The 26,987-nt window shown below is 36.2% G+C and overlaps 4 protein-coding genes across 7 annotated transcripts in view; 2 read left to right on the top strand and 2 right to left on the bottom strand.

Moving 5' to 3' along the window:
• Nucleotides 1-15,632, top strand: part of LOC118269532 (uncharacterized) — a 193,447-nt gene extending 177,815 nt beyond the window's left edge. The window contains exons 2-4 of the mRNA XM_035584659.2: nucleotides 9,087-9,317; nucleotides 13,067-13,154; nucleotides 13,529-15,632. Of these exons, the coding sequence (XP_035440552.1) occupies nucleotides 9,087-9,317; nucleotides 13,067-13,154; nucleotides 13,529-13,685 (476 nt within the window). The 3' untranslated portion in view covers nucleotides 13,686-15,632. The remainder of the gene's footprint in view (nucleotides 1-9,086; nucleotides 9,318-13,066; nucleotides 13,155-13,528) is intronic.
• The window catches only part of LOC118269546 (glutathione S-transferase 1), a 278,820-nt gene that overhangs the window by 232,010 nt on the left and 19,823 nt on the right, over nucleotides 1-26,987 (bottom strand). The window lies entirely within an intron of this gene.
• LOC118269531 (uncharacterized) lies at nucleotides 9,486-12,570 on the top strand. The gene is made up of 3 exons (XM_035584658.2): nucleotides 9,486-9,830; nucleotides 10,217-10,368; nucleotides 10,576-12,570. The coding sequence occupies exons 1-3, from the start codon at nucleotides 9,645-9,647 to the stop codon at nucleotides 10,844-10,846; spliced, it is 609 nt and encodes a 202-aa protein (XP_035440551.1). The 5' UTR covers nucleotides 9,486-9,644; the 3' UTR covers nucleotides 10,847-12,570.
• LOC118269983 (RNA-binding protein fxr1-A) lies at nucleotides 15,731-26,663 on the bottom strand. Of its 4 annotated transcripts, none has more exons than XM_035585390.2 (13): nucleotides 26,512-26,663; nucleotides 26,087-26,139; nucleotides 25,839-25,992; nucleotides 23,470-23,633; nucleotides 22,599-22,748; nucleotides 21,939-22,025; nucleotides 20,169-20,316; nucleotides 19,664-20,096; nucleotides 19,104-19,197; nucleotides 18,913-19,009; nucleotides 18,161-18,248; nucleotides 16,666-16,737; nucleotides 15,731-16,289 (listed from the first exon to the last, which is right to left on the bottom strand). In XM_035585390.2, the coding sequence occupies exons 1-13, from the start codon at nucleotides 26,560-26,562 to the stop codon at nucleotides 16,117-16,119; spliced, it is 1,764 nt and encodes a 587-aa protein (XP_035441283.1). In that variant the 5' UTR covers nucleotides 26,563-26,663; the 3' UTR covers nucleotides 15,731-16,116. The 4 variants fall into 4 exon arrangements, with proteins under 4 accessions (XP_035441283.1, XP_035441284.1, XP_035441285.1 ...); XM_035585391.2 differs by having other exon boundaries at nucleotides 19,104-19,194; XM_050706980.1 differs by lacking the exon at nucleotides 15,731-16,289 and adding an exon at nucleotides 16,316-16,356 and having other exon boundaries at nucleotides 26,512-26,662.

Raw genomic sequence — 26,987 nt, 5'->3', positions numbered from 1 at the left:
ACACATTGTTTTATAACGTTATATAACCGCTGTGTGGGAGCACCATTACACATTGTTGTATAATGTTATATAACCGCTGTGTGGGAGCACCATTAGAGGATAACTGTCAACCATAGACAAATGAGTTATTGGAAATACAGGTGTTGTGTCGCCAGTGACTGGCTAGTTTGGCTAATGATAGAGACTATTGTTTACAAATGTTTGTGGTGTAAACATAGCCTCTAATTAAACGAAAACAGGTAAAGCAACGAATAAGCCCAGAAAATGTAGTTTTTAAATTTGTGCATGAGTTTTATACATTTTATTTTTTTGCTAACTATGCTATTCTACATATTTTGTTGATAACACTTCTTTATATTTAAATCGAAAAAATAAAAAAGAAGACTTCGTAAATCTAAAAGACATTCACTTGTTTAGTTTTTATAAAAATGTTGATATTTTTTACATGAAAACTACAATAAAATTCTTATTCAGAGAATTAATAACTAGCTTTCTGAGAACTCTAAGAATGGTAACTGATTTTATCAAAATACTTTAGTACTAATTATTATTAAGTCATTATCACTTTTACGACATAAGTTTCTGTTGCTCTAATAAAGTTCTAATTATATAACCGACGAAAAGTGGGAGCTCTTTAACGCCTTCGCCTAACCTTTCCAAGATAAACTAGCATGATGATAATTATGTTTGAACCCTATAAGTACTATTTTAAAATAGGCACTATGATTTGGGGCCTTAGGACGAATTTGTTTTACATTTAACGAGATCCAAACAAGAACGCGTTCTTTGATTGGTTGGTTCATTGGAGCCCGCCAATCACAGCGCCGAACGCGTTCTAGTTACGATCGCATTTAATGTAAACCAAACTCGTAGTAAGCGCCCTAACGAACGTCAAAACGATTCTTTAAAAAAAATTGGTTTAAACATTTCATGTCTTTCATAAACTAGCTTCCATATACCAGAGAGGCACACTTTCGAATACATTCTTACAGTTTTTACAAGTAAAAATGTGAGATGAAATATTTTACGATACGTTTAGTACAATTTAATCAAACCAAAAAATCAAATCTTACCTTAATGAGACATCAAAATCAAACCTTAAGTACAGAAAAATCCAAATACAACCAATAATTGGTATATCTATAACTCCTTGCAAGTAAAGAAAACCAATGCATTTATCAATATTATCTCAACTGAACAATACGAAGAAGTATCTCTCCTTGAATCAAAGAGGGCCATCACTCAGTTCACTCAGCTCCATCTTGCAACATTCCCTCGGATTGGAAGTCGTCAATCATCGCACTGTGAGCACACTATGGAGTATCTAGGTCACGGCGAAGATATTGTGAAAGAAATAAATGTTACCATGACTCTATAAAAATACTTGAAGTCAAAGTTAAAATTGTATATTTCAAATAGACTGGGAAGGCTTTTGAACGTCAAAGCAAATATTATGTGTAATATAAAAAAAATAAATTAATAGATTTTTTGTGAGTAAACTGTTTATTTCAATAATTATAATTCCCAATAATTATTTTAACATATTTGCACAATGACTTTATTATGTATCAGAGCCCGTTTTCACAGTTTTTAGAACTTCAAAGCAACGCCTACGGTTACTACGAGTGTCGTCGTAGCAAAGGGCTACGCGTACTACGAGATCGTAGCCAGTCGTAGCATAGCCTACGAGTTATCTTAAAGATTGCGTATTTTTTTCTTTATCGTGATTATGTTTAGAAGCGGTAATGTTAACTTAGTTTTTGAAGTACCAAAACAACAATGTGTGAATTAATTCAAAAATCGTTCTTCGTGGGACATTAACCGACTTGACATGTTTGTATTATATGTTGCGAGTGTATATTTTCTCTTTAATAACCAGCCCACGTGCTTTTAACAAAACCGCTCAAATAATATATTCAGTAAGTTATGATAATACTCAGTCTAACCTTGACTGCAGCTTATAGTAACATGAATATTTAATTCTAAAGATGTATCACATTTCTACAAGAACAAAATACGTCACCCACACATATACACATCTGTAGTGTTGAGGTATAAAAATAAAATCCCCGTGGGTTTAACTCAGAGGAACAATTCGCACGAGATTTTTTTAAGACGCGTTGCAATGGAACAAATTACAATTCTATCTTAAATATCCATTGGCAAGTATGCAATGCAGTTTAGTCCTTAACGATCAACGTATAGCGTTGAAAATGCAACACTACTCGATAAAATCGCGTGAGTTTTAAAAGCGTTTACACATAAACACGCAGATGCATTTGTTCTATATAAACTCGTGTGAAAACCTCTCGTGCGAAGTGGGCTAAGTGATTGGATTGACGACATCTCACACAGATTACAGTGTGACAGTGGAGTGAGAGATTATTTCCACAAAGTTCGTGTAGATCTTGTTGTGGTAACTAGATTAGATTGGGTTTCCTTTTATGGATGTGAACTTTACGTGTTGCTATTGTGGTAACACATGACAGGTGACTGATGACAGAAGTCGCACATAGACAATCGACGACTGAATTAACGGATGATGTCATAAATCCTACGTCAGAGACGTAACGTCACATATAATGAAGTTTACATGTGAATAAACTTGAATAGTAAATCCCAACGAATAAGTGTCAGGCAGAAAGCCTGCTAGGTATAACCACCTCGCCTGGTCGGAGGCTCCTCCTTTTCTCACTGTTAGGGAACAGAACTATTATTAATTTTTGCGATTTCGAAAATGCGATTTGCGAAAGGTGAAACTTCTGAAAAAAACAATTTATTCACTGTTAGAATTCTTGGTTTAAATTTTGGCAGTTAATTCTATTTTTGTGTTATTTTTTTTTAAATGATGGTGAGCTAATAACCTATTATTTTGATAATGTTATCGAATTATATTTAACTATAGTCGAAAAAAAAAGGTAAACGTTTGTTCATTAAAACGTTTAACGTAGGTATATTATTTTTCTCATTCCCAACATCATTCCATTATATCAAACATTTAATCACTCACAATCAGATTAGTCAAGAGCGGCCCATATTTCATATTATATTAAATAAACATTTCCCGAAAATTCGCTTTTGACGGACAGATAAGCGAGCCCATAACGGCTTCCTTTTCCTTAGAACTGTCGCTAAGAGATTTGATTAAAATCTGTCACGACCACAGCAAAACGCTTATGTATTTAATATCAGACGTTTAAAGACCAATAAGACATATTTACCTATTCAATTCGTTTGTAATTCCACCGTGCTCTGACAAAAATTCGGATTATCCGGACAATCTCAATATAACCGGTGCTTGAGTGACGCCTTTGAACGAGAACTCCTGAATTATTTATCACGCTCGCTACCTGACGTGACAGTGACAGCTTATGCTGCTCTTGTCTATGGTGGATACCGGCACGGGATCCGAACAACTGGGCCACAAGTTTTTAGTCTGTACGTACTAGATAGTGATAGGTTAGTCTCGTTTGAATTACGAATTTGAATGAGGATCGACAAACGTTAAATGGGTCAGTTGGAAAAAGGTTCACAATTCGTTACTTTATTTTTTTTATACATTGTCAGACCTTTGGTCCCTGAAGAGATAGGTAGAGGAGCACATTATGGCACGTAATGCCACTGTACAATGCACACCAACTTTTCACAATATATGTTATAAGTCCCATGTGACCCTATTGTCATATACTGGGCACATTTCCAGACAACGTGCATTGCGTGACTGCCACATTTTCGGAAAACCGAAAAAAGCCCAACAGTACTTCGTCCGACCCAGGAATCGAACCTGAGACTCCTTGCTTGTGCGAATGGTTGCAAGTGCGGCAGTCGCACTTGCCACCACTCGGCAAACAAGGCAGTCGTTACTTTATACTCGTAAAAATATATAATTTATGAATTTCATAAATACTTTACATAATAAGACGTACATGCACATCTATGTACATTTGTCCTAGTTAAACATTGGGCTAGAGTTAGAGGCCTTTTAGTTCTAAAACTTTACCTAATTTGAATAAATGAATATCGAATTAAATAAACAAGTTACACAAGCCTCCAATTGAAGTCTAGACAAGAAATTACTCTCTCACAAACTTACCTTAATTAGTTTTTAACTTTGTTTGAAGAAACGATCGACTTTACAACAACGAATCTTATACCTTCGACTCAATTACGAAATCCGAGAAAATCCTAATAAATGTCGTCTATTATTTTGGTTAAAATTTGCCTTCGTAATAAAAAAGCCGGTATTAGGTTGAAAAGAAGGTCTGTAATGCCGACAAATAACTGAATTAGGGCAATTTTCCTCATGAACTTATCAGGGGATGTCTTCAGCGCAGGTGTGAGCCCGGGTTAATTTAATACAACCTCCTTGTTTGCCCTCAGCGTGCCTTTTATAGCTATTATTTGTCTTTTAAAGTACCTTTTTTATTAAAATGATGAGGAAGGCTGCGTTTATCATGTCTTGTACATTTTGAGACAAAGATACCGTGACTTTTTAACCAACTTCAAAAAAGGCTCTCTGTTTGACCTGTATGTTTGTTTTTGCGCGATTATCTCGTTTTTGATGCGATTATCAACATAATATGAGAAGAGTTTACGGTAAGGAAACTGAAGGCAGTTTCCTTTATTTGAAAAAAATAACAATACTTCGTACCTACTTAACGAAACAAATTAAGTACTGTATCAAAAGTTTATCGATTACTATTCCATTAAATTTTTAAGCGGCTTTAACCCTAGTCGTACGAAAGTGGTGATTAGTGGTAATTCGGTTCCACAACTTTTCCCGGAGTAACTATTAAATAGTTTCACCCCTTACTGGATTAGATAGGATTAGAGCAACTCAACTACAAAAATGTTTATTTTATGGTGTAAGCCAGTAAACGAGCAGACTGATCACCTGATGGTAAACAATCGCCACCACCCATGGACATTGTTGGGGAATCGGGGATTGGGAACATTGAGAAAGGGACCATAATTGGACCTCCGGCAACCTCACTCCCACAACGCAAGCGTTATTTCACGTCGGTTTTCTGTGAGTATCACTCCGGTATCACGGTCGACCCAGTTAAATACAAATGCTTTTATTTGTATATTTTATTCATGGAGTACATATACAACCTTCATGTGTTTGGGTTACCTTAACTAGCCCTTATAATCTAGTTAGTCAGGCTGTATAGACAGGTCCATTGTCACCTCTTTACACTCGACTTCACAATCAACAGACTGAGAATGTTTTAGATAACTTAATCAACCCTGTGTTATATAACATAATATTTTATGTATCTCGCTGTCGCCTATATACCTGGCTACAGTCAGATTACAAAGATCCAAAAAACAAAGATTTACAAGAAAACCTATTGGATAGGGACTTGTACTTTCTGGTAAATTAATTTGAAAACTTTTCAAAAAAGAGGAAATTCAAAACTCGTTTGGTTTAAGCATTGGAAAATGAACCTTAAGGTTGGTCATAGCGACAGCTTGACCGACGAAACAATGTATTCAAAAGTACATACAATATTTGAAAAACCTTATCAGTTTATTAATTTCTTTACACAAAATTATGTCCTCTTGGGAATACGCAAACTCGTAAGAAAACTAATGACGTCTCTCGTGATAATTCTCCAAGAACTACGTATTAGTTTTGTTTACCCAGCAAATATATTCCGGCAATAATTATAACAAAAACAACACATACATGTCGCCGCGATCACGTTAATACAATCAGCGCGGTTTAATCTAACCAAAGTAAGCGCGGAGTGGCGGCGGCGCGCAATGTTTGCGCCCCGTGTTTGCCCGCCGCAGGCCCTATCCGTAATTATATTTAGCTGGAATGTGCCCAACATTTCTCCACTACCACTCAAATTAAACAAACATGAGATTTTGATATTTGCTTCCAGAAATGTACATATCATATTATGTAATAATATTATTTTATGTTGCAGTGTTACGTAAAAAATATCATGAACATGATAACGTTGTAATACTCGTACTGGTTTAAGTAATGAAAAATATGTAATCAACAAATTCTGTTTAAGTTTGTTTTGGTTAAGTAATTACTACGTTATTTTCAAATAAAACTTTTCTACAGTCCTGAAAGGGACTATCCAGTGGGTTGCCAGGACTCCGGCTCGAAAAACAAGAATAGGAACGGGGTTGTTTTTAGTCAGTAAGAGACACTCCCTCTTGCCTCACTCATGAGTTCCCCCTTAAAAAAACGTAATGAAGGGTCCGTTAAAAAAGATCCCGTAATCAGACGTTCTATGTGTACGCGCCCTTACTGTCTACTCACACAAGTAGGTATGTATTATTATCAATGTTCAACAAACTAGAAATCCTTTGTAAACAACGACCAAACAATAGAAACTGATCGAGTGGCGATAAGTGCTTCAACTACTTATTATAAAGTACTCCCTTATTCCTTTGTAGGGCTAGATTGGATTTGAAGGAGATATCCCATCTATACTCGTGATTTGCACTTGTAATTCCAATATTTCTATTAAGTGCTTAAAGTGCTTTTCGAAGATCATATCAATATGATTTTTCAATTCAATCAAGACTCATTAGTAGAACTCAATTTTAAAACCATATCAATTTTAAGAAGAATAGAATGTACATATAACTCGGAAAAAGTCACATTGATACTTGCCGTTGGTAGGTTTCAAACCCGCATCCTCATTGCCCGAGGAGCGTCTTAAATCTCCAGGCCACCACGACTTATAAAATGTGTTACTATGTCCTTTGTCTGTACCTATACGAGTAAACTAACTTAAACAAGTTTAAGTTAAGGCAAGAACAAACTATTAAGTGGCATCAATGTACGTGAGTAAATTGTGCACAGCACCTTGCTACGAAGTACTACGGCGTAGCAACATTGTCACTCATGTTCGAAACAAGATTAGATTAGATTATGATTACATTGAATCAGAGAGACTTTTTAAACGTCTATTATTGCAATGTTTTACTAATGTTATTACGTGTGCACGTAGCTACGAAGTTACGAAATGCTACGGCTACGGCGTAGCAACGATTTCTTCGTTTAAGTTACTTAAGATAATATTGAACCTGATCCGGAGCTGCAGCCTGCCTAGTAGGGTACTGGGGTTTCGGCTCGAAAAGCAGGAGTAGGAACGGGGTGGTTTTTTGTCGTAAGAGTCTGATACTCCCTCGCCTCGCCCAAGGCGGGAGAAGTGTTGAATGATTTTCCCTCCACATGAAAAATTATGATAATATTGAAAAAGAGCACTATCTAAACATTTTGTAAGAGCATTGTTCTTCTAAGTAATGTCTCCATCCTTAATGACTCAGTAGCGTTTCGGAAACGTAACGTATATTGATGGTATTGTACCAAGTCCAAATACCCCAAGCACCGTAATTTATAAATAAAGTAGTGCCAATTTCCCGCACTCTAATGTATGTGGTTGACCTCATTAACACTCGTAATTCTCAATTAGAAAGGTCACGGGATAACTAATGGTCCTAATGAATAACTGCTTCAGGTTCCACAGACAACAAATGTTCTCCCGGCTGTCGCGAGCAGAGGGAGAGGGAACCGGATTAATAGCTAATGTGTTCTGGAACAAAGAGAAATAACCATTTAGTTACACAATGCCTAAATGAACCGGCTTACCCAAAAAGAGTTTCAACTCGTAAATCTTTGGAGCCTACTCGCAGTATAGGCTGAATGAATTACGACCTTCGCATAAAATCATCTTCGCTTTATGGCACTTAGTTTTTGAAATTCCTCGCGAAGATTTACGTGCTTTTCTTTTATTACTGGAACGGAATTGCTTAGATAGAGACTCTCTGAATACGTTCCCGAAATCTTACAAATTGTTCTCGAAGTTATACGTCATTGTAAGTTTCCCTAGCTTCTATTTAAACAGACCCTAGCAATTATTTAAATATCTTGTTCAAACCTGCTTAGTCAAAAGCTCGAAAATTTGAATTACGGAGGTCAGATCGCAGCCGTTTCCCTCATTTTAACTTTACAAAATTAATAATTAATTTGCAACCTAAATTTCTTGCCCTAGAGGGTGCTTGCTAACTCTGTGACATTGCGCTCTACAAGAGGGACATGAATAAGTAATCAGTCTGTCACCCATTCCTTTAGTGCGCGATAATCTACACCTGTAGGTATCTTCGTAATTGATTAGTGAGCGAGACGTGGCTCCTTGAACGCCTAGATCTTACGATGATCATGAAAATGTTAGTGGATTTACTAGACATGAAGCCTGATTGCTTTCAGTTACCTAAACTTGTCTTTGTTCACAAGGAAGTGATCATGCATTTCTGTTTTTACTCAGATTATAAAATTGGGTACAGTAATAAGATAGGAAAATTAATAAGTACCTGTGCAACATAATATCACACAGTGGGACTTTAAACAGGCGGACAAAATAATATGTATGCATGCACAGGTAGATTGTAGATAGAAATTAAAGAAATAATTTCTGAGTTCTCTTTATTATTTATATGCCGTATCGTACATATCACATTTATGATTCAAAAAGCTTGTAGGTAGCATAAATTACGAATAACATAGTAGAACTTCAACAAACATAATTTAATATTCAACCAAAGTTGCGTTCAATCTCACTAAAAGTACACTATTCAAATAAAATAAAATACAGCGGAGAAGCCAGGACGAACAAGCAGCGTAAATTAGCTAATAAAACAAGTTATTAAGTTGGCAAGGTTCGCACGGAAACGCGCCGGTAGCGACACGGAGGCCAAGTAACAGCCATAATTACAAGATGATACATGCCACACTTGTTTTGATTACGTCTTATTTATCTAACGTATTATTTTGGGTCTGTTATAAGAAATGTAGTAAGAAAAAAGTAGGTGAAGTAGTACTAGACTCACTAAAAATATTATAATCTCGTTTTGTTTGTGGATTTCTCAAGAGATGTAGGCGGTGTATAGTGTACCAATTTTCTGTATATTTAGGTTAACGCTGAGACCAGTTTATCCACGTCATGAATATTATCATACTGAGTGCCAAAAATATATCCTCCCAAATCCGTATCCTGATAGGTGTCCAAAAATGTTTACTTCAGACAACTGATGTATTTTGTTTTCAATTTCAGAGTCAAGACCACCGCGGAAAAATTATAATCAATTATCGTCAAATGAAAAGCTTGACAACAGACAAACAGATGATATTCACATCGAAGAAGGAGAAGCGGAGTCAGATGCTAGCAGCACTGACTTGGATGAACGCGATACCGGAGGAGTTTGCCCACCTTGCGCGCATGACCGATATAATAACAACGTTCGGCGACATGCACATGATGACTTCAGCGATGACACAGATTACGGTGAGTTCATACTGTTTATATTTTAAGTAAGGACTTGAATATTTAAAATTCTCAAAATAGTTACGTGTTCGTCTTAATAGACTCGATATCAAACCGGAGCAGAGCATGCGCGTCAGCGCCCAGTCTGACAACACAGTCTATGGTTTTTATGACAACTTGTCCGCTGTCAACGTTGTATTCTCGTGATTTGACGTTTGTTTCAACGAAAAGAAGGAAGTGGGCCGTGTTTTCACAATAACTACTTCGAGAATATTATCGAAATCGTTTTTTCCTGTTAATTAATGTACTAAAAACCTACAAAACGGGACCAAAGTGATATAACTAACAATGGCGAACCTGAAAACAGACTTAGATCAATACTTGCTGAAGAATGAAAGTCGTCGGAGTTATAATTTTAGTTTACCATCATTCTCTACTCCAAGTTTTATGACTCGGAGTACGGAAGAGAGCCCCAGTACTGCAAGCAGTACCGCTTCGTGGTTTGAAAATGTACAAAAGGAATATTTCACTCTAGTAAGTAACTGTGACTTTATAATATTCATTTTATTATAATATGAATCATACAAACAATACAATGCCATTACTCTTAATTACATCATTGTACAACGTTTCTATAAAGCTGGGCTCTTATCTTTTTATTTGGGTCATTGCTATATAATCTCATAGCTCATTAACAAGTTATATTTTGCATGTTTTCTTAGAGTTTGTTAATGTGCACTTATTGTAAATATTATTAGCCATTAAACAAAACAAAGAGACTCCCCCATTAGGAATTGGTTGTTTAACATAGTACTGCTTATTGTTACCATTTGGTACTTTTTTTATTGTAAAGATATGAATAATATTTAATTATTGACACTGAAACTGTTACTACTAACATTAAATGTTTTGTATTTCAGAGCAGAACACAGCGGTTTATGGGTTTTGGAATATGTTTATTCTTCGGAGTGCTATGTTTTATCCTGTCATTCCTGTATATACCCATACTGCTGCTGCAAGCTCGCAAGTTTGCACTGCTCTTCACACTAGGCAGCATGTTCTTCATTATCAGGTAACTTAATAACTCTATTGGTTTGTTAGATAGATAGAAGTCAAATAATTAATTATTAAGCCAAAACAAGATTGTTGAATGCATCTGTCAGTTTTTTGATCTCTAACTTATTACAATTGTGTAGAATACAATATAGACAAAAAAGCAACTACCTTGACAACTTCAGAGAATCAGTTTTTTTCAACTACTAACCTTATTTAAAAACAGTTTCAGCTTCCTCTATGGTCCGTGGAATCACCTGAAATCAATGTTCAGTAAGGAGAGGGCGCTCACAACATCCCTGTACTTGCTGACTCTGATAGCCACATTGTACTGCGCTCTACACCTTCAAAGCACACCATGGACCATAGTCTGTGCAGTGCTGCAAGTCATCGCCCTGATCTGGATGATGATGGGCTCCATCCCTGGAGGCTCCTCCGGCATGAGGTTCTTCGGAAGCATGTTCAAGTCATCTGTCTCCAACACCCTACCCATTTAACATTATATCTATACAAGGACTGCAATAATAATTAAGTTTTGATATGAATAATTAAGATGTTATTTTTATATTTGATAGAAAATAAAATGGTGATGTTTGAATGTACTCTAGTTAATCTGGTTATTCAGTTATTGTTGCCATTACTTCTGATTACAATAGTTAAAGTGATATCTACTATGTCACTGCTCTAGCTATTAGAAGATAGCTGTTGATGATGAGATTCGAGATTTGAATACCATATTGAGCAAGACACTTTTGTTTGATTCCCTCTGTGCCTTTATATAAGGCATTAAACATTTTGGGGTGCTTTCACAATATTTGACCAATTTTTATCAACATTTCAATTCTTCAATTATTATTTTTTTAAATAATATGGAACTTGACCAATGCCTGTGCATATTACTACTTTAAAAAAATACTAGTTATCAACACTGCTAACAACTAGCCAATAAAACAATAAATGGGATATGATTCGACACTTTTTCATTAACATAAAATGATCAGATAATTGTTGGTGTTCCACTACACTTTGCTAGAGACCTATGTGGCATATAGCTTACTGTTTAATTAAACTCATAAAAGAAAAATTTAATGCATGTAATCTAGGACTGAAATGATGAATTATGGAAATATTGTAAGTTTCTAGTGTACCAGTTCATTAGGTCAATGTACTACTGCATTGCCCCAGTTAAGACTTGTTTATGAAATTAGCAACTATTAACATGCATGTACGAATTTCCCTGTGTTAAATCGCGTGAGTAGTGAGTACTTCTTTACTTTATACTTTATGCTTGTATTTAAATATTTGTGTACTTTTGTTCCTATTGCGCTATTAGGGTGGTTCGTTAGTCAAAAATAAATTACACATTTTAATTAAGTCACACTTCCATTCACCGATTTTCTTGTATCTAGTTAGTAATTATTTCGTATATTTTTTAAATATTGAATAGCTACGAGCAAATGATAACCTACTTGACACAAAAATCTAGCGCAACTATGGAACCATCCCTATTATCGAAATCCTTTTATAATAGGTATACTAATGAATAACTAATGTGATTGTAAACCTAAAAATATTATCAGATCTTAAAGATTGTTTTTATACTTATGTCTTATTTAAAATTATAATAAAATTGGTGTGTAACTTTACAAGAGATTTATACTTACTCTATATTTTTAAATGGTTAATTCGGTCTTTATCTTAGAAAATAACCCAACCTAAATTAATGGACTGTTTACATTTACAATACCTATTTATTGAATTTATTTGCTTGTAATTTGCTATAGGTATGTATTTTTCTATGAATTAGAAGTTTAGAACTATGTTCAACACTTCTATCTGTGACCCTTGTAATCATCAGGTGTGATTGTAACCAATACGTCAGCCAACACAGCACATATCTGTATACATTCTGTGATATCTATGATTAAAACAATATTATTGTCAGCTGAACAACTTTATACTTATATTCTTTTAACATGATTTTGTAAAAAACTTATGTATAGATAGGTACCTAATTTTAGTGATTTATTTAGTATCTATTACCTACTATTAATTATTATATTGCCGATAATGTTTACTGCCTTGGTATCGTGTTATATAACGAGTACCTAACATTGTTTGTCAATAAAATAACACGCTCAAACAATTTGAAACGTAATTACTATAAATATTTTGTGTAAAAATACCTTTTTTACAATTTCAATTATACTTGGGATTTTTATTATTTTGTATCATTTATACCTTTTATAGTAAACCTCATTATTCCTATTTCCTCCCAAAATTCCTTATGAACTTCATTAAAATTATCTCATTATAAATACCTACATACCTACATATTTTTTACTCTGTATACTTTCTATTGGAATTAAACCCTATGATTGGTATCTGCAGCTTTGATTCCATTATCATACATCGATCTAGGTAAATACTTACATTCTGATATATTTTTATGATGGTAAGAGTAGCTGATTTTAATATTTTTGTGAGAGAAACCGCAATTTATATATAAAAAAAAACTAATTACTTTTAACAAGAAAAGACAAAATCGCACAGTACCAATGCTTTCATCAACTCCTTTGTCCCCTCGGGTTGACGGATTATATCGCTCAATATATGTACCTACTACCTACCTAAGATACTTCAACTTCTACATAATTATGTTATGTTCCCATACCTACCTACTAGAATAATAAGAGTTTGTTATAATTCTATTGCAGATGAAGCTCTAACTTGCAATGTATGCGACCGGTCGTTTCCAACGCGTCGCCAACTCGCAGACCACCAACAGAAGAAACGACATTTTGGGTATGTTTGTTTTCGTGATTTCTGGTCTTTTTATGGCCTAATAAAAAATACTACCTATAAAGTGCACTATTGATCACCGGTTGTTTGATACAAAAAGTACAAATAAAAAATATTCAATAGCAACGTTTCACAAATCAGTGCCAAAAAAAAATTATAATACAGTAAGAAGTGTGTCAAAAAAAATGTGTGTTTGTTTTGTTATTATGTTAGCAAAATGTCTTCCATTTTTATTGAGTTTCAATTCATACTAATAGTGGAGGAATACTTAATCGTAAATTGACATTATTCATGGTGTAGTCCATTGAGCAGATCGTGCCCCGAATATTTTGTATATTCTACTTACAACAAATTTTAACGCAACTATATTTCAACAGATGCAGTGCGTGCGACAGCCTGTTTCCCTCGCTGATGGCTCTGGAGCACCACAAGGAGGAATTCCAGCACTGGAGCGACTCCTCATACTGCTCGCATTCAGACTCGGATGACAGCGACCTCGAGACGTGCCACGAGGACAGGCATCGATTACTCTAATGCCACCACCTCATTATTGCCGGGGAAAAGCCCACTAAGTTGGGCACTTTTGTTTGAAAACTTCTGTACAATTCTTCTTGTAAAACAAGCGTGTAGCTAAATTCTAGACCTCTTTAGGACAGTACTGTTTAAAAACAGTTTAAATTATTAATTTTATAAAAACTAACCGAATTACTGCAAGCAATTAGGCTCGTTTTTGCAAAGTACAGGCGCAGAGCAACTCGCTATTACAAATACATGTACACATTTGCCTAATCTCGACCAAGTTATTCAATTTCTCTCGTATAAATAATATAAGATGTAGTGCAACTGCTCACTACAGTACACAATATTTTCGATTTTGATATTCTCAAACACCAGCACTACATAACTCTAATACCCTTTACCATACCCCCTTAGATATTTACATTTTATAAAAACAGTTTTTGAGCTTTAGTAATTTGGTTTCCACTCTGAACCTAGCTACACGCTTGTCTCAAATGCAATGTTCTACACGATGTCACAATGATCTAAAGATTCTCATAAAGAGTTAAGACTCATTCGACATCTCGACTACATGATATAATAGTAGGCTGTAAAGGTATTAAAACTTCAATCAAGTCAGTAAAAAACGCATATATTTTATGCCATGAATCAAAATCATATCTGGGTCTTAAAGACTTCAGCATTTACTTAAAAAGTATACAATGTTTAATGAATTTACAAAAACAATGCTTTTCTCATAATAATAGTCACCAGTGACTTTCCAAAAGAATGTTTATAATAGGAAATATTACAGTATTCCTAAGTATATAATACTATATATACTGAAGCCTAATTATTGTACAGTGTAGACACATATCATTTTGTACAAGCATATGTACCTACTACGTAAAGGAGACGAACGATGTGAAGTGATTAGAAATACTTAATAATTTGGTGATTCCATGAAGTGTCTAAGAATAACTACATACATACTTATTTAGTCTAAGTACTTAAAACAAAGACAACCATTTTGAAGAAGACTTGGGTATTTAATATTATTGCACATAACGCAAACTATGGTTATTATTATCAAAAAGCAAGTTTCTAAAGAAATCTACACTGTAATACATAGTACATTATACATAATGGATGATACTATATCCGTACAACTGGACAATACCAATACTGTTGCTCCAGCGTTTGTCAATTTCGTTAACATCGACTACGACTCCTACGTAATCATTTATATACGATCTTTTTTTTTGTATTTTTGTCGTTTCAATTGCTGGAAAACAATTGGTTTACATAGCATAGACAAGTACTAACTCTAAAACAAGTAAAAAATCTGGAACATAGCAATGTAACGCTGTTTTTTTATGTATTTTTCGATTCGTAATAAGTAATGTCATAAGATCATTCTAAACCTGAATCTGAAATAATATATTTTACTTTGTCATGTATTCTTGGAAGTTCTCGTGTTTAAATAAAGTAGGTAAGTTAGACTCGATGTAATTACATCAGAGGCCAGTTCACAAAACTAGTGCTTCAAATTATATCAGTAGCAAATGTAATGTATCCATGTTTATAATAGAATATTATCTCTACTTCGTACTTGGCCTAGTTTTGTGAACTTTCCATTTCTTTTCGCTTCACGTTAGCCACGTACTCCCGTCTCTTACCTGACGTCATATCTTTGTAAATACTTCCTAGTGATATCCCGGCAATAATGCATATCACGGTACTGTTATATGACTGATATTTAGTCTAGTTCTGTAAATATTTGTTTATAGGTCTGTGTCATAAGAATCACAATTAGAATTTTAAATTCTTAGTGTCACACCAAACTAAATGTATGTATCCCGCCCCCTTCCCTATCGAAGTACCTTTCGAGTTTATAGTATTATTAATTTAAGAATTATATGTAACATTCCAACTAGTCATACTATTTTTATAAAGTATTAAAATTGTATTTCAACATCATAATTATGTGTATATTGTAAAAAATTGTAAGGTCGCTACACTCTGTAATTTAGACAGGGAGGAAACGACGGAACGAACTATTCGTACAAATAAAAATACGATTGAAAATATGTACAGAAATGTTTATTTTATAGGAAATCACATAACCACAGAGTACAGGCTACGAACACGTATGTACTGCGCTATGTCCGATCTCCCATAAAGGTACCGAAAGGCCGCGATCGGCGCGTATCGTCCGGGAGCGACGTACACATCTTTAATTTTTCATATTATCGAGTAATCAGGAATACAAATCACGAATCTCTTACAAAAGCATAATACGAGTAAGTCTAGTGACGGCGGGCCCCCGGCGGCGGCGGGGGCCGCGCCATACATGTTACGTTACGTTAGGATAATTATATGCGCCGCGCGGGCGCGGCTGGCGTCACGTCAGGGCCGGCCGGGCCGGGGCCGGCCGGGGGCGCGGGGGCGCGGGCGGGGGCGCGGCCTACGCGGTGCCGTTGAGCAGCGCCTCGGGCTTGGGCTTGGCCAGCGGCGAGCGGCGCTTGGAGCCGGCCGGCGCCGCGCGCGCGCCCTCGCCCGCCGCGCCGCCGCCCGCGCCCGCGCCCCCGCCGCCGCCCGCGCCCCCGCCGCCGCTCAGCCCGTTCTTCCACCCGCCTCCTGCAACACAAGCGACGTATGGGCCGGGTTCTGCGAGCTCTCTACTTCGACTCTACAGCTCTTAAATCTGAAAATCTTACATCATGTGGGCGAGAGGCTAATTCATGCGATCTATATGTAGCTACTACATAGACTATGATAAAGATAATATTATGATAAAGCCGTAGACTAGAAGGAGACTAGAAACTTTTAGTGCGAAACACACAAATTAAAATCGAATCATGCATTTTACTCACAATTATGTTAGATCGCTGATGTGCACGCGTGATAAGTGTATCCAAAGTTCAGGTGAGATTATTAAGGTTGTAATGTTATTAACAAACTGACCAATGAAAGCATCAACCAAGTGTCATATCGGGCTGGTGTATGCGAGTACCTGTCCTCCTGCGGCGCCGCCGGCGCGCGGCCGCCTCGCCCGCGCCGCGCCCCTCGTCCGACGTCGCGGAGTCTGAACAACACATGCCACAAGTGCCAACATTGCTACCGGGGGACTAGTCGTTTGCTATCGCCGCCGCCGCGACCGACCGACCGACATACTCAGTGCGATACTACTCGACAAGTTTACGCGTAATACTGACACGCTATTCTTGTATACTTCAACTATATTCGAAATAAAAATCAAACAGCTAATAGAACTAAAACACAGAAACTACTTATGATATTGGAATCATAGATGCTGTGTTTAGTTTAGCCCTCACCGAAGTATTAGTAAACATACCGAGACCAAACCGTAGCAAAAAGCGAAAATAGGAAACACAATCGTTCATACATAGCAAACAACTATTCACCCCGCATCACTAACTGACAACGAAATATAACTAAAACTTCCCATTCGTCCTTCTACAGATTATGTACTAATTAAAATGTAAAACGGGGTGCACAGAAAAAAATAAACATATAAAATTATAATGCATAAATACACTTATGAAATAATCACTACAACTACATTTTAACTAGCACATTCAGTAATATTTTCAGATTTTCATAATTATAATGTTTATAGCACAGTTTTTCTATAACATCAGCAAACCTACATTTCTTAAAAAAAATGTAGATAGCTCCACATCTGTGAGCGATCGACAAACTACGGCTACATTCAATGACTTATAGTTAATATTTACCATAACAAAAGTACTGTTTTGAATTATTCTTCGTTAAAATTATAATCTGTGTTTATGCTACCACTTAATTTGTACTTGTTCAAATGTCTTAAGGAAAGACCAAGGGCAATGTAAGTCCCATCTTAGTGTATGTTCTAATCTACATTCTATTATTTAATATTAAAATTCAAACGCAAGAAATCCGATAATATTTTTATTTCAACATTTAAAGACTAAAGTATTCATTAAATGCTAAGAACATTACGCGACGGCAGTGTATTCCAATCTGACTCACTGGAAAATAATCAAGAGAATATTTCACATCTAATTCTACTATTACATTCATTGCAACTTTCATTAAGAGAATACATTCCCTTTTAGTGCAATTTTATAAAGGGCCCGGGCATGTCTTACCCAGGTCAATTTATATAAAACATCATAATTATCACAACAAAACTAACTATCTTAAGAATAAGAGGAGAATTAAACTTCATACCCATGAAGGTACAAATTAAGAATAAAAACAAAATAAATTAAGTCCCTTAAAAATAGAATATCTTAATAGATATCGGTAGTGGAGCAGAGTGGAATACACCACCGCGTTTGAGAGCAATTTCAAGAGTCTCGAAGTGAGACGTAGTGTAAACATAATACCGATGCAATGTGGGATCACAACCGTGCGGCAGTTTGTCGAGCGCCCAGCGGGCGTGGCCTAGTGACTAGCGAGACTAGCGAGACTAGAGAGTGGATACTAGCGCGACTAGGTCGTACCTCGGTCCGCACTGGACACGTCCTGGCTGTCTAGCACACTGCTCTCATCATCAGTTTGCCTCCGTCTGTCTTCGCGTCGTCTGCCACTCTGGAAATATTCATTAAATTTTTGTTACTCACGTTTTTTATTGCGTAAGTATATTAACAACTGAAATAAAAAGGCACAAACCAATAGGTAAGTCTCAAATACTCATGGATACAACAGAATTTATAATTATAATCTTACATGTAACACTATTACAGATAAAAAGCTGAAGTTTGTTTATTTGAACATATTAATCTCCGGCACTACTGGTCGGAATTAAATAATTCTTGTATTGGATAATAGTCCATTTATCGAGAAAGATTATAAGCTATGAAACATCAAGCTGCGATTAATAGGGGCCGAACAGAGCGGGTGGAACTGCACGGAAGTAAAGAAAAGCTGAAATGTCTAGCACAAGTTCGAATAGTATTTAAAAGTGAGATGAAAGAACACTTTTAAGTGCTGAACCACTATTAAGTGAATGATGTGCAAGTACATGGTATAATATTATTTAACTGGATAATTTAGAATAATTCTTTTGTTGATTGAACATCACGTTCGAACATGGTGTCTACGGATTTGATTGCAAATTTGGAAACCTGGTATAGTCAGAAATTGTCAGAAGTAGCGTGGTTAAATATCTAGTTGAAGTTGTGGTAGCTAGTATATGGCAGTAGCTGCCCCCTAATTCCAGGGTGTGAGAAGCCAACGGGTGTAGTATACGTACGGGCGCAGTAGTCCTTGGTTGGCGCGGCGGCGCGGGGTGCGCGCGGCCGTTCTCCAGCGGCACGCGGCGCTCGCCGCGCTCGCCGCGCTCACTCGACCTGCACCACACATAGTGTTACCACAATATTCGTAAAGCTGGTTACACATACATTATATTCTCAGTAATATATTATACTAGCAGAGGTAAGGTACCTGTTGGGCCTGGGCGCCCGTCCGCCGCGGCCGCGGTAGCCGGCGCTGTCGCTGCGCTCGTCGCCCAACTCCGGCGTCATGCGGCGCCCGCCTGCTGCAACGTACAAATACATCATGTAACGATTAACACACCCTAAATTTCTATGGCGACTGGTGCCGTAACTTAACAACGAGGTGATTTCCTTTCTCCGAAACATTAGGCTATCTATAAAGTAGACGAGTCTCCAACCAGGAGTAAACGTAAAAAAAAACCTACTTGCATGTTTGGGTGATTTCTACTACTCAATTCACCACTGGTGTTTCATAGTGATGCTCACGAATTTACATAACACAACTCCTTAAAGCTGGAATGCTTTATCATTTATTATTGACTGAGGGAATGTAACTGATGAAAGGTAGTAAATAATTATTTTGAATAAAAAATTAGCGACTCCTGTTCATTTCAACCCTCATTCAGTTCGGACTGAGATTTCCATATATGTGTCCATAGACAATTTCGTTCTTGGTGTCATTTTAGACAATATTTTTCATATATTATTTGATAGATGTAGGCGTCGTACCGGTGGGGTAGCGGTGGTGGGGCGGGCGCGTGCGTCGGGCGCGCGCGGGGGGCTGTCCGCGCGGCGGGGGGTATGTCTGCGTGGCGCCGCCCAGCACGGAGCGCAGCTGCTGGTCGATCTCCTGCTTCTCTGCGCGCAGCTGCTCCACCTCCTTGAGGTGCGCCACGTGGTACTCCACCAGCACCTTGGCGTTGGCGATGTTCTCGCGCGTGCCCACGAACACGAAGGGCACCATGCCCTCCTCGCGCGGCGCCGACGGCTGCGGCTCGTTGTCGCCCTCCACCTTGACGCGCACCACTCCGCTCTTGTCCACGATCTCCTGTATGACCTTCCCGTTCTTGCCGATGACCTTCCCGACGAGCGCGCGCGGCACCTTGATGGACTCCTCCGCGTACTCCAGCAGCGACCGCGCCGCGCGCACCGCCTCCACCGACTGCAACAACACGAGCCTCGTCACTCACAGCCCTACTACTACACCGACGTACACTACCGTACAGACACGGACCTCGCCACAGATCTTGAACGTGCATGAAACCTCCTCCAGCTCGATGTTGGTGACTCCAGCCACCTTGCGTGCTTGTTGTATGTTAGCCCCGTGCGTGCCGATTGCCAATCCCATCAGATCTTCACGCACGGAGAATTCATCTGTGTAGCTGAAACAATAACAGCATTTTTAATACAAAGTACTTACTACTAAAAACTTAAATAAATATTAAAGTGTAAACTATTATATGTATAACATATAGATCATAGATGTATGTTATTGATCTAGTAGGCACAGCATAAATGCAGAATATTAAATAAAAATAATAAAATAGGAAACAAGAATATATGCTGATGATAAATTATACAAAACCATACACTGTAAAAAAACTCGCAAAGTTACATTATTTTAGTGTCTATTTATTATATAAAAAGAGAATAAGTAATCATCACTAAACTTAAATATCCAATTTACGCATTTATCATCCTAGAAGATTCCTAAAAAAATAAATATTACGTATAACAGGCTGCCTGACAAGCAACTGACACTCTTTTTCTTGAAACCATCGATCATTATATAAAAATATCGAGCGCGATTGCAATCAAACAAAGTAGGGTACATTCCACGCAAGAATGCGTCCACGAAGCTTTAATTTGTTGCATGCGTGCCACATATCACGTGTCGCTGGGGCATGCGGAAACCGATTTGCCGAAAATAGACATTTTTTCACAACACGTTCTGCTAATTTTTATGTTAACTGAACATGTTAAGTATTCAATAAACAATACTTATATTCGACTTTTCTAGAAGTGACAAATGGTAGCATGATAGCATAGATCACATAAGATCGTAATTACAAATATAAACGGGGGAAGTCCCTAGAAACCAAACATTTATGTACACGTGTGTGTTATAGACATTTAACAGGAAGCCATAGGTACTTAATATAGATAAGAAAGCTAGCTAGCAACGTCACGCCTTTTATCCCCGAAGGGATGGGCAGAGGTGCACATTAAGGCACATAATGCCGCTAAACAATGTACACCCACTTTTCACCATTTGTGTTATAAGTCCAATGTAATACTTTGCTCGACCCGGGAATCGAACCTGAGACCTCTTGTCCGGCAGTCGCATTAGCGACCACTCGACCAACGAGGCAGTTAGCAGCAGTATAGATAAGAAATGAGTTTTTTATTCAAGAAAAGTGCTATAATACGATTCACGTCGTCGACAGAGAAAGCGTAGCGTCACATCACAATCTACGAATAACGAAAGCAACTGATATAAGCAACATAAACATAATATTCTGCCTGTGTTGTCTACATGTTAATCAGTTAGTTCGTAATTACTACTTCACATGCGATTGTGTTATCAATTATTATAATATTCTAATAATTCTAGTTAGATGGAGTTTGGAACAGATGCAAGCTATTGAATGAATGGAATAAAAGTGAAGTTCAACTTATGAATCCAACATGTTTTTATATCATCGTAACATGCGCCAAATTCAGTCAATGTGGTGCCATTAGTAATAACACATAAAGATGTTTTCCGACTTAAGATAAAATTCTGAATAAGAAAGACCTTAAGAATACGAACAATGTATTTATCAGACATTATCACGTGTCTTACGAGAAGTGGACTTTATCATACAAATTTTCGCCACTTTACTGAGAATTACAATATTCCAAAACAATGTAACTTTGTATACACGGAAATCTGTTGTTGTACTCTTCATTCATACTCGCAATTGATAAACCAACAAAGTAGTACTATTGTGTAGGTACTCACCCGCCCTGATTATGTATTTTAGTGGACTCCAACTGTTTGGCTGCTTCTTCAGTCTTTTTCAGCAATAACAGCTTCTGAGTTAGATTCCTGTAAAGAATAATGTACAATTAAACAATTTTAGTAGTAAAATATTGATATTATTAGATGAAAGTCAGAAGAACCAAAATATGTTTAAATTAAAATGTCATAAGCCTAATACTACCAATTCGGCAAGAGCCTTGATACCGCTGGCCCTGTGGCTTATTCTGATAATGTTAGCACTGATTTTGTTGTAGCAGTGAGTCAGCTGCCCAAACAAATAGGACCTCAATTGATACCTTATAATTGGGATCCCAGTGATGTGCTGATTTTTAGGTAATTTACTGTATAGAAAGATTAACATCTCGCTTTTTTTATCTAAAACTAGACAGGCATTTGAATTGTAAAGATATGAATACTATAATAATGTACCAAAACCAGATATGTTGCGTTTAAATATGGATGATAGAGTGATAACTGAGTATGCATTCAATCTCAGCATGTGTGTGACTGCAATGTTTCTAGATGAACTGTATTTAGTAAAATGGATTCCATACGAAAAAGGTCAGGTGCAGAATTTTTAACTTGAATGCTTATAATTTGTGAACGACAAGCTATAATTATGAATGTATGTAAACATACCTAAAGTGCATCTCCTGCAACATCTGCGCGCGCTTGTGCGAGGTCTCGCAGCGCGACACGACGGCCAGCACGCCGCGCTCCGGCACGTACCACACCAGCGCGGCGCCTATCGCCTTCTGGAACTCCTTGTGAGCGTTCTCCACCTTCGCACTGGACATACAACACTCAATTATACTCACTTTTTTCAAAAACCATACTTATGTGTACCAAGGACCTATTTCTGTTGCTGTTGTTATCAAACATATTTTGTTTTAAATGGAAAAGAACTAAATGTTACATAATAAAAGAAGACCCTAATTAGGTGACCAGTCAATGTGTAAAGAAATATAAGTATGAAGAACAATTTGGAACAACTTTTTTAGTAGTTTCAGCATGATTGATGGACAAACCTCCAAACAAAAACTCAAGACTTGTAGTTTTTAAGTATGTGCCAGGCGAAAAGAAAAAGATTTTACTGTTAAAAATCAGTCAATTAAAGAAATGGGTAACTAGTGGCTGTGAAAATAAAACAGTACTACTTCGATAGTTTAGATAAATCAGGCCACATCCCAAACACAAAACTGTGTTATTTACGTTTTAACACGCGAGTCATAAAGATACCACAACTTTCGTCTTGCATCCTACGCCTAACTAAAAACTTGTCGTAAAAACGAAATATGCTAAGAGGAATACAACTTTTACAATTTAACTGTGAATTGTAGGAACAAATTGCTTTTTTATTATTTTAATGGGATTATAAATTAGCGTTAACATGCTCTCAACAATAATGAAACAGTATTGTCCTAATGGTTTTGCTTTGCATCAGTTTCCCAACAAAAGTGAGGTCATTGCCCTGACCTATCAAGTAACTAAATTAGCAATAAGTACTTACTAGTCCTTGAGATCATCCGGTACGGTTATTTCGAACTTGTGGAAGGTATTCTTGTCAATAGGTGTCTTGGGAGTCTTTACTCGGAGGCGGTCCTTTGGCACAATTTCCGTGTAGCAGTTGTCCCATTCTAGGTATTCTATCACAAGAAAGTCGCCTCTCATCATCTGAAAATAAGAAACATTATATTAAAAATTGGCTTTAGTAATATTTATGTTATTGAGATTATTGGGACAATAGAGATGATGTGTTAATATTTTCATATCAGTTGTTTGTGTAAAAATTGGAACAGGTTCATAACTACCATTGTACTTTACAGTAAACCTAGCCAAAACCGTAAAAATATTCTACATCAACAAAAATTTCACAAAGTTCTTATGAAAATTGCCTCATTATAAATAATAAACCCAAAGCCAGGGCATAAGAAAAGGCGGTAATACCCGGAAGTATATTGACGGCATTGAAGCATAATATGCACCATTGATCTCATTTCTTTCCTCAAGAAATGCGCAATGCGCCATTTACGGCATTTTATCCAATTCCCTAATTGGATAGAGCATAACACATGCATTCAATTTTGTTTTTATTTTTGGGTGGTCAGAAAGTTTACAATTTTATAAGAAGAGATTTCATCACATTGAAAACTAACAAATAATAGTGAAATATCAAGACTTCACTCAAAATTGAACTCTAGACATAGCAATCCATTGGTAAAACAATAACTAGAAATGAAGATCAAAGTTAAAACTTATTAATGTAAGTATTAGTTTTCAAGATCAGCATAGCTTATTTTAAGTTAATAAATACATACTTGTGTATTATAGTTAAATATAAAAATAGTTAAGAATGTTTAGGTAGGTATTATAGTTCAATCAGAGAATGCACATAAACACAATAGTAAAAGTGAAAATATTCAAGAAAAAATAATCTTGTGTTACATAAATATTGTGAGGTTGAGATAAATCAAAATGTTATTGTCATTATCACATGTTTGCTGGTATGTATTTCCATAAAGAAAGCATGTATAACATTCATTGCATATTGCTTCAATGATAGACAGAATGATGGACTATGGACTATTCTTTTTTTATGTTCAAGTACCTGTGTATGATTTAAAATTGGGTGCTAAATTAACATCTTGTGCTAACTTAATATGTGTGCTTATTATGCAGGACCAGAACTATCATTTCTCTAACAACTTAGTATATTTTTTGATAGGCACTACATGTACTTCCACAGAAGAAATGACCCTACCCTACCTAACCCTAGTATGTGTGTACCAGAACAGGCTAACATCATATGTATTAAAAACCAAATACATAGTTATATGGAGAATTGCAACCAACATGGTCTATAAAAGCAAACAATTATTTTTTTCCACAGCACAATTATCGCTGTACAACTGTAAGCATGTTATACTAGAGTGAAAGTGCAACTAAAGTAGGCTACAGTTAAAGTTGCATGTCATTACACCTAAATAATGGATGAATACCAAGATATCAGTTAATTTTTCCAAAGATAATTATTTTTATTCCCTTGTAAATTTAATGTACTAATGTAAACAGACAATAATATTTATTTATTTATTATTTTTCATAAGAATTTCAGGCCTTATTGTGCTAACATCATTCTCTGGCAGTCAATCTTTAGGTAATGCAGAGATGTCAACTTACCTTTTCAAATAAACAAATATTTTATGAAAGAATTGATTTTCAGTATATTAACTGATTCTGTATATCGCTATTGCAAAAGTCATTAAAGTATCAATAAGTAAAGAGTAACATAGTTTGTTTGTTGCTATAGTTAGTAATTCTTTTGTTGCTATAGTGCCAAGCAACTTAATATGGATCTAATAGTGTAGTAGACAGCACACCCTAACCCAAAATGCATCATAACTTTCATCAATGTTGTTGTTTAATCAATAATACACAAACAACATATAATTATTATCTTTAAGAATATTCCAGCTGCAATTCCTGCATGTTTGGTTGTAGGCTATATGCTAATGTGTAAACCAAATTCAATAAAGCAACATTTCACATTATTATACAAGTAGAGGGTAGTCCTTTGTTAAAAAGGCTATGTATGCAACTGGCTATTTGATTTTAATTAATAATTGGTAAACTCATTGCTAAAAGTGTTTCACATTTAAATTTAAACTAAAATTCTATATTTACAATAATAATATTGATTCTGGGGGAGAGTTTCAATGCATTTACTCTATTGCTATAATTCATACAAAGGACTTTTATACATATGTATAACCACTTACTACAGGCTTCTTGGTGTGCCTATAGAATGATATCTCACTTGAGGATAAGTTATATATTGAGATAGGGTGCACTACAAAATAAGTGTATGTAATTCAATACCTTGATATTAGCTGTCCACCACCCACATGCTTCCTTTTCATTGGATCTCGCGAATACCTCCACCTCTTGGTTTTCCACGAACTCTGTATGCTTGCCTGTGTCTTTCGGTGGTAAAAACACTTGGGAGAACGGGAATTTCGACTCCGGCTGCCAGCTACAAAACAAAGTATTAAATATAAATAAAAATACCCGCACTTTTTCATCCCAAATATTAAATAAAAATAAAAATATAAAAAGCCAATACTTACTCATTTTCAAAGGCTACGAGAACCTCGTTGTCGAGAACGTCGGTGACAATGGCCTAAAAATAAAGAGATTTTTAGAACATTCCGACTATACACCAACTTCGTGGTCCGCTAGAAATAAGATATCTAGGTCATTTATGTATATATGCGCAAATACAAAATTGCGTCGCATATCTCCCCAATTTCGTAACACCTAATTCGCAGTAAAAATTACTGAAAGCAGTGTAATTATTACAACACATGGAAAAATCACGCCCTGACAGGCGGACATGGCGTCCATTCCAGCCGTGATGATCTTCCCGGAAAAATATTTTTGTAAGTATAAGAATTTCAAAAGTACTGATCATTACAAATAGTTGAATAAATATTACACTAGCCAGAACAATACTCGTTGTGTGGAATTATAACGTACTTCACAATTTACAAACCTTATAATAAGCACCATTATCACCGTACACCTCGACCGACAAATCCTCCATTTTGGTTTGAAAGCGTATTTGGCGTTTTCGGAGCGAGAACGAATGTTCGTAGAGAATCGCCGGGCCAATCGTTATTCAGTATTTTTACATAGACAAGATTTCTTTAGTTTTAAAAAGTGCTGCTATGATGTAAATTGCTTTTGTGAGTCACCGACATTTTTGAATTTGGAATCCCCTGTTAAAAATAAAACTACGTCTAGTAAATAAATTATTTAATTGATTAAAATTTTTCAGACGGACTAAAATACTTTCTGTGTAATATTTCAAGGGATTTCCCTACCGCTTATACAATATTGAGAATAATTTAACTGTGCCCAAACTGAAAAATAATAAAAAAACATTGCTTTGATTTATAAAGTACGCCTTATATACGCCTTACAACTTACACACATACAGTTATAATTGATTATAATTTTTATAACGTA

This window comes from Spodoptera frugiperda, chromosome 30 (genome assembly GCF_023101765.2).
Source record: "Spodoptera frugiperda isolate SF20-4 chromosome 30, AGI-APGP_CSIRO_Sfru_2.0, whole genome shotgun sequence".
In the NCBI taxonomy this organism is placed as follows: Eukaryota; Metazoa; Arthropoda; class Insecta; order Lepidoptera; family Noctuidae; genus Spodoptera; species Spodoptera frugiperda.
Note: the sequence above shows the minus strand (reverse complement) of the source record. Positions and strands in the feature narration are given on the sequence as shown.

Bases quoted from the DNA above. Each gene is read 5' to 3' on its own strand.
- LOC118269531 (XM_035584658.2), top strand. From the start codon at position 9,645: ATGGCGAACCTGAAAACAGACTTAGATCAATACTTGCTGAAGAATGAA. The intron at 9,831-10,216 runs GTAAGTAACTGT...TTTGTATTTCAG, and splicing joins AAAAGGAATATTTCACTCTA to AGCAGAACACAGCGGTTTAT. The intron at 10,369-10,575 runs GTAACTTAATAA...ATTTAAAAACAG, and splicing joins AGCATGTTCTTCATTATCAG to TTTCAGCTTCCTCTATGGTC.
- LOC118269983 (XM_035585390.2), bottom strand. From the start codon at position 26,562: ATGGAGGATTTGTCGGTCGAGGTGTACGGTGATAATGGTGCTTATTAT. The intron at 25,993-26,086 runs GTAAGTATTGGC...TTTGTTTTGTAG, and splicing joins CTCGTAGCCTTTGAAAATGA to CTGGCAGCCGGAGTCGAAAT. The intron at 16,290-16,665 runs GTACTCGCATAC...CTTGTGTTGCAG, and splicing joins GCGGCGCCGCAGGAGGACAG to GAGGCGGGTGGAAGAACGGG.